Source organism: Ranitomeya variabilis, chromosome 4, assembly GCF_051348905.1.
Source record: "Ranitomeya variabilis isolate aRanVar5 chromosome 4, aRanVar5.hap1, whole genome shotgun sequence".
Taxonomy (NCBI): Eukaryota; Metazoa; Chordata; class Amphibia; order Anura; family Dendrobatidae; genus Ranitomeya; species Ranitomeya variabilis.
This window is the reverse complement of record NC_135235.1, coordinates 455,754,142-455,761,958: the sequence shown is the minus strand read 5'-3', so window position 1 is coordinate 455,761,958 and position 7,817 is coordinate 455,754,142. Positions and strand designations below refer to the sequence as shown.

The following is a 7,817-nucleotide window of genomic DNA, read 5'->3' as shown; positions in this document are numbered from 1 at the left end:
GCAGAAAGCATTGGTACTGAGATGTGGTGTGTGGTCCCCACCTGCAGAACCACTCCTTTAGTGAGTGTGTCTTGATAAGTGCCAATAATTTCCATCTATTGTCTATTCCATTTGCACAACAGCATGTGAAATTGGTTGTCAGTGTTGCTTCCTAAGGCTAGGTTCACATTGCGTTAGTGCAGTCCATTCAACGCATGCGTTAAACGGACTGCGCCACACAAGTGCCTTTTAAAGATCGCGTTATGCGATCGCACTAGTGCAGATGCTCCATTTGTGCTATCAATGACGGACCCGAAAAGCTGCAGACCGCGTCCGAGGGTCCGTCACAGAATGACGGTACATCGCTAATGCATGCCGATTATGACATGCGTTAGCCTCAGCAATGCTCTACATAATGGAAGACAATGGGTGGGCTAACACATCCGTTACATAGCGTTAGTGCCGCTATGTAACGGATGCCGTCAGCGGATTGCCATTAACGCAATGTGAAACCGACCTAAGTGGACAGTTTGATTTCACAAAAGTTTGATTTATTTGGAGTTATATTCTGTTGTTTAAGTGTTCCCTTTATTTTTTAAGCAGTGTAGATGACCCCCATAGAGAGCTGATGGCTGCGGCAGCCCCCAGTCCCAATGTGTAGCAGCCTCCTGAGCGATGCTTCCGTTCCTACTGAGTACTCCTACATACATAGCAGACATGTTGCTCATCACAAGCTCACCGTTCTCACAGTAGCAGCTCCGCCGCCTTGTGGCGCGATATGGGAATGTTACTACGCCGTGACTCAGTAATGACTTCTAAGTTCCTGTGTCTGAACACCAGGGGGCGAAGTCGCCCATGGTAAGCAGCGGCGAGGTCTGTGTTTGACGTCGTAACGTAGGAAGACGCGTGACGTGACTCTGAGCCTTCCGTCAGCTGCGTGTGGGAGCCTCGGCCTGGAGTACTGTAAGTGTGAGCGGTATGTACAGGGTTAATGCGGTGATGTTATAGGGGGCGCTGAAAGCAGGGTCCGGGCTCCAGCGGGCGGAGCGGCGCCGGACTACAGGTATAGGTGATACCATAGAAAGTTGTGTCCGGCGCTGACATAGAGGCAGCAGTGACAGGATGTGACAGTGATGGAGGACATGGAGGTGGCAGCAGCTGCGGCTTGTGATGGGAGAAGGTAAAGTTATGTCTGTAATAGGGGGCTGATATACGGGGGCCGTACTGTCTGTAATAGGGGGCAGATATACGGGGGCCGTACTGTCTGTAATAGGGGGCAGATATACGGGGGCCGTACTGTCTGTAATAGGGGGCTGATATACGGGGGCCGTACTGTCTGTAATAGGGGGCAGATATACGGGGGCCGTACTGTCTGTAATAGGGGGCAGATATACTAGGGGGCCGTACTGTCTGTAATAGGGGGCAGATATACGGGGGCCGTACTGTCTGTAATGGGGGCAGATATATGGGGGCCGTACTGTCTGTAATAGGGGGCTGATATACGGGGGCCGTGCTGTCTGTAATAGGGGGCAGATATACGGGGGCCGTACTGTCTGTAATAGGGGGCTGATATACGGGGGCCGTACTGTCTGTAATAGGGGGCAGATATACGGGGGCCGTACTGTCTGTAATAGGGGGCAGATATACGGGGGCCGTGCTGTCTGTAATAGGGGGCAGATATACGGGGGCCGTACTGTCTGTAATAGGGGGCTGATATACGGGGGCCGTACTGTCTGTAATAGGGGGCTGATATACGGGGGCCGTACTGTCTGTAATAGGGGGCTGATATACGGGGGCCGTACTGTCTGTAATAGGGGCAGATATACGGGGGCCGTGCTGTCTGTAATAGGGGGCAGATATACGGGGGCCGTACTGTCTGTAATAGGGGGCTGATATACGGGGGCCGTACTGTCTGTAATAGGGGCAGATATACGGGGGCCGTGCTGTCTGTAATAGGGGGCAGATATACGGGGGCCGTACTGTCTGTAATAGGGGGCTGATATACGGGGGCCGTACTGTCTGTAATAGGGGGCTGATATACGGGGGCCGTACTGTCTGTAATAGGGGGCTGATATACGGGGGCCGTACTGTCTGTAATAGGGGGCTGATATACGGGGGCCGTACTGTCTGTAATAGGGGGCAGCTATACTAGGGAGCCGTACTGTCTGTAATAGGGGCAGATATACGGGGGCCGTACTGTCTGTAATAGGGGGCTGATATACGGGGGCCGTACTGTCTGTAATAGGGGGCAGATATACGGGGGCCGTGCTGTCTGTAATAGGGGGCAGCTATACTAGGGAGCCGTACTGTCTGTAATAGGGGCAGATATACGGGGGCCGTACTGTCTGTAATAGGGGGCTGATATACGGGGGCCGTACTGTCTGTAATAGGGGCAGATATAAGGGGGCCGTACTGTCTGTAATGGGGGCAGATATACGGGGGCCGTACTGTCTGTAATAGGGGGCAGCTATACTAGGGAGCCGTACTGTCTGTAATAGGGGCAGATATACGGGGGCCGTACTGTCTGTAATAGGGGGCTGATATACGGGGGCCGTACTGTCTGTAATAGGGGGCAGATATACGGGGGCCGTGCTGTCTGTAATAGGGGGCAGATATACGGGGGCCGTACTGTCTGTAATAGGGGGCTGATATACGGGGGCCGTACTGTCTGTAATAGGGGGCTGATATACGGGGGCCGTACTGTCTGTAATAGGGGGCTGATATACGGGGGCCGTACTGTCTGTAATAGGGGGCAGATATACGGGGGCCGTACTGTCTGTAATAGGGGGCAGCTATACTAGGGAGCCGTACTGTCTGTAATAGGGGCAGATATACGGGGGCCGTACTGTCTGTAATAGGGGGCTGATATACGGGGGCCGTACTGTCTGTAATAGGGGGCAGATATACGGGGGCTGTACTGTCTGTAATAGGGGCAGATATACGGGGGCCGTACTGTCTGTAATAGGGGGCTGATATACGGGGGCCGTACTGTCTGTAATAGGGGGCAGATATACGGGGGCCGTGCTGACTGTAATAGGGGGCAGATATACGGGGGCCGTGCTGTCTGTAATAGGGGCAGATATACCAGGGGGCCGTACTGACTGTAATAGGGGGCAGATATACGGGGGCCGTGCTGTCTGTAATAGGGGGCAGATATACGGGGGCCGTACGTTCTGTAATAGGGGGCAGATATACGGGGGCCGTGCTGACTGTAATAGGGGGCAGATATACGGGGGCCGTGCTGACTGTAATAGGGGGCAGATATACGGGGGCCGTGCTGTCTGTAATAGGGGGCAGATATACGGGGGCCGTACGTTCTGTAATAGGGGGCAGATATACGGGGGCCGTGCTGTCTTTAATAGGGGCAGATATACCAGGGGGCCGTACTGTCTGTAATAGGGGGCAGGTTTACGGGGGCTGTACTGTCTGTTTTACAGGGCCGATAGACGGGGGCCATACTGTCTGTAATAATGGGCAGATATACCAGGGGGCCATACTGTCTGTAATAGGGGGCAGATATACGGGGGCCGTACTGTACACTATAGGGGGGGCAGATATACAGTACCGTACTGTACACTATAGGGGCAGATATACGGGGCTTTACTGTACACTATAGGGGGGCAGATATACAGGGCCGTACTGTACACTATGGGGGCAGATATACGGGGCCGTACTGTACACTATAGGGGCAGATATACGGGGCCGTACTGTACACTATAGAGGCAGATATACGGGGCTGTACTGTACACTGTGGGGGGGGCAGATATACAGGGCTGCACTGTACACTATATATATAACTATACTGTATGTTATAGCGTTGCAGGTATACAGGGAGCTGTACTGTACACTTAAGGGGCAGATATATGAGGGCTGTACTCTGCGTTATGGGGAGACATACGGGGGCTGTACTGTCTGTAATAGGGGGCAGATGTGCGGGGTCCATACTGTACACTACAGGGGCAGTTATTCTGGGGCCATACTGTACACTGTAGGGGCAGATATATGGGGACGTACTGTACTCTATAGTGGGGGCACATATACGGGGCCGTATTGTACACTATAGGGGGCAGATATACGGGGCTGTACTGTACACTATAGAGGGTAGATTTACGGGTACTGTACATTATAGTGGAGCAGATATACAGGGGGCCTTACTGTTTGTAATAGGGGCAGATATATGGGGCTATACTGTTTGTAATAGGGGGTAGATATACGGGCGCTGTACTGTACGTTATAGGGGGGCATATATATGGGGCTGTACTCTGCACTATAGGGGCAGATATGCGGGGGCCGTACTGTACCCTATAGGGGCAGATATACGGGGGCCGTACAGTACACTATAGGGGCAGCTATATGGTGCCGTACTGTACACTTTAGGGGCAGATATTCGGGGGTCCGTACTGTAAGTTATAGAGGCAGATATTCAGGGGCCTACTGTACACTATAGGGGGCAAATAAACAAAGTTGTGCTGTAAGTTATAGGGGGCAGATATACGAGGAAGCTGTACTTTGTTATAGGGGAGCCCTATATGGAGGTCTCCTCTCCTCCACCCTGGGTACCAACCGCACATAATCTGCTTACTTCCCGCATGGTGTGCACAGCCCCGTGCGGGAAGTAAGCAGATCAATGCACTCCTAGGTGTGCGGAATCCCCGCAATTCCGCATTTTAATGAACATGTTGCTTTTTTTTCCGCGATGCGATTTTTTCGCGGAAAAAAAGGCTACATTTGCACAAAAAATGCGGAATACACTGAAAATAATGGGAGGCATATGTAAGCGTTTTTTCGCGTTTTTATCGTGAAAAAACGCGAAAAAAATGCGAAAAATACTGAACGTGTGCACATGGCCTGAAAATGCGGAATTGCGGGGATTCCGCACACCTGGGAGTCCATTGATCTGCTTACTTCCCGCACGGGGCTGTGCACACCATGCGGGAAGTAAGCAGATTATGTGCGGTTGGTACCCAGGGTGGAGGAGAGGAGACTCTCCTCCACGGACTGGGCACCATATAATTGGTCAAAAAAAAAGAATTAAAATAAAAAATAGTCATATACTCACCTTCGATGTCTTCCCGCCTCTCCACTGCACGCTGTCGCTTCGGTTCCTGTAGCTGGTGTGCGGTGAAGGACCTGCCGATGACGTCGCCGTCTTGTGATTGGTCGAGACCGGTCATGTGACCGCTCACGTGACCGCGACGTCATGGAAGGTCCTGTGCACACACACCATCTATACGGAACGGACGCCGGTGAGGAGATCAGCTGTCTGCGGGTGAGTATAAGCATTTTTTTTAATTTTTTTTATTATTTTTAAACATTCTATCTTTTACTATAGATGCTGCAAAAGCAGCATCTATAGTAAAAAGTTGGTCACACTTGTCAAACGCTATGTTTGACCAGTGTGACCAACCTGTCAGTCAGTTTTCCAAGCGATGCTACAGATCGCTTGGAAAACCTTAGCATTCTGCAAGCTAATTACGCTTGCAGAATGCTAAAAAAAACGCGAAAAAAACGGAAAAAAACGCAAAAAAAAAAAATAAATGCGGATTTCTTGCAGAAAATTTCCGGTTTTCTTCAGGAAATTTCTGCAAGAAATCCGGACGTGTGCACATACCCTATGAGGTGGCAGGGAGCAGCGATCTCCAGGATATAACTGATGTCTTGATGGGACCAGAATTTGCCAGATCATGAATGTTATCTGTAAGAGACTCTTCCTACATAGGGTCCTTATTGGTGCCGCAGTCAGTCTTCTGTCAGCCCAGGGTTACAGGTATCTGCAGGCTGTGACATGATTTTCTTCTGTCTCCTCAGGTTGTAGTTCGGACTCCACCGCCATCATGTACTGTTTACAATGGCTGCTCCCCGTTCTCCTGATCCCCAAGCCTCTGAATCCAGCTCTTTGGTTCAATCACTCGATGTTCATGGGCTTCTACCTCCTGAGCTTCTTACTGGAGAGGAAGCCATGCACCATCTGTGCCTTGGTCTTCCTGGGAGCCCTCATCCTTATCTGCTACAGCTGTTGGGGCAATTGCTTCTTGTACCATTGCAGTGACAGCGAGCTCCCAGAATCGGCCCATGACCCGGCTGTAGTGGGCACCTAAGAAGACTACGGTTCCTTTGCCCACGGATTGCTGCTTTTTTCCAGGGACATGACACAGCTTGCACCATTGTGTCTTGAGGACTATTCTGGGACTACAGGGACTCCATGTTAAATTAAGAAGGTTTTTGTGCAATGAATCCCCTTTTCCGTGTTATCATTTACTTGGAGGTGGGCAGAGACATTTGCATTACCATCCCCCGGTATTATCTTGCTGGGGAGACTTTTAATTACTTGTATTTTGGGGGCTGCTCCAGCTCTTGGTCATGTTTACGTCTCTTCTGTCCATTTTGCTGGCAGTCATTTTCTGATACTGCCCTTTGGTACAGTGTGTGCCCTGTTCATCCCATCTGATGAGGCTGCAGTATATAACCAGTGTATATATTGACTGGCGTCTTGGAGTTGGCCTTTTGTGGGCTCCTGCATCAGTGATGTTGCACATTTCGTAGTGAATTGATAGATTTGCACTTGTGTATATCGGTTCAGTCCACAACATGGCGGCTTTGAGTGTCAGCGGACTACATGTACACTTGTTTGCCCCCAGACACAGTGTATCTGGCATCCTGGGAACGCTCCGCTGTTGGTGGTCTCCCAGTACACTGTAGTCCTGGGTACTGTAGTCCTGTGGATGTATGTATGGACCATGAGATTTTATCCTCTTGTGTTGGGGCGAAACAAATCTGAATAAAGCTTTGTTAATCATTATAATGACAGGCGTACGTCAGTGGCTTCTAGCTGTCGGAGATTAATGCGGCAGATCCTCCAATGAAAGGGAATGAGCGTTTTGCTTGTGTAAATGGGGCCTGTCCGTCTTCAGTTTTCTTTGATCCATAGACTTTCTGTATGTGAAAATAACAGTGACAGATCTCTGGTGCTTGATATGGCAGCAGACGTGATGTCATGCTGTCATCACGTGTTCTTTAGAGCCAATCACTGGGCCCCACGGTGATGCCAGTGTAGACTGCACCACACCACTAAGCCCAGTGATTGGCTGCAGCAGTCACAGGATGTCAACATGACCATTCAGACATGGATTTTAACAGTAACTACACCAGCCTCATCAGGCTTAGATCTATTTAACAATGTGTGCAGTTTGTATTGTGACAGATATGCTTTAAAGAAATTGCATTCTCTTGAAATGATTTTGCCCTCTGCTTCTTTTCCTATTGCTCACTCCACAAAACTTCAAGGGTTTGTTGAGCTCCACATTGTGACGTCAGATGCCTGTCTGGACGTGTGCAAGATCGACAGGTATGTATGGCGCTCGTGTCCTCTTCCAATGAATAAGAAGGGGCTGCGGAGGGCCTGGAGTTTGCTCTACATTGAGAAACTTTTGCAAGCATTAGCCCTGCTGTCCCGCTGCCAGTCCCCACCGATCTCCGGCCAAGTCCTGGCCTTGGCTGCATACATGGTGATATAGGTGATGCTGCGGTTGTACTGGAGGAAGAACAGATCTGTGGCCACTTCTGCTCTGTACCACAGGATCACCAGCTCTGGTATTAAAGTTCCATGTCTGGTAGATGGCAAGTGTCACATCCTGCACATCCCAAAACCGCTGCCAAAGCCATAATAAAGAGGTTTTCCCATTCCCCACGACCACACCATGGAGAGAGAGGATCCGCTCCCAGCACCGAGTGCCGGTGCGAGGTTTGGAAAGTTATTCTGTGCTGATAGTCCCTTTAATGATTCCGATAATAAGTGTTTTTGCAACGTGTCTGATTAGTTTTTTTTACAAACCCAGTTT

The 7,817-nt window shown here is 50.3% G+C and overlaps 1 protein-coding gene across 3 annotated transcripts; it reads left to right on the top strand.

Annotated features, from left to right (window-relative positions):
- Nucleotides 1–788: 788 nt before the first annotated feature.
- Nucleotides 789–6,781, top strand: BLCAP (BLCAP apoptosis inducing factor). Of its 3 annotated transcripts, none has more exons than XM_077251605.1 (2): nt 789–942; nt 5,788–6,781. In XM_077251605.1, exon 2 carries the CDS (start codon nt 5,814–5,816, stop codon nt 6,075–6,077), a length of 264 nt encoding a protein of 87 aa, XP_077107720.1. In that variant the 5' UTR covers nt 789–942; nt 5,788–5,813; the 3' UTR covers nt 6,078–6,781. The 3 variants fall into 3 exon arrangements, with proteins under 3 accessions (XP_077107720.1, XP_077107721.1, XP_077107719.1); XM_077251606.1 differs by having other exon boundaries at nt 813–955; XM_077251604.1 differs by lacking the exon at nt 789–942 and adding an exon at nt 999–1,159.
- The last annotated feature ends 1,036 nt before the right edge of the window (nt 6,782–7,817 follow it).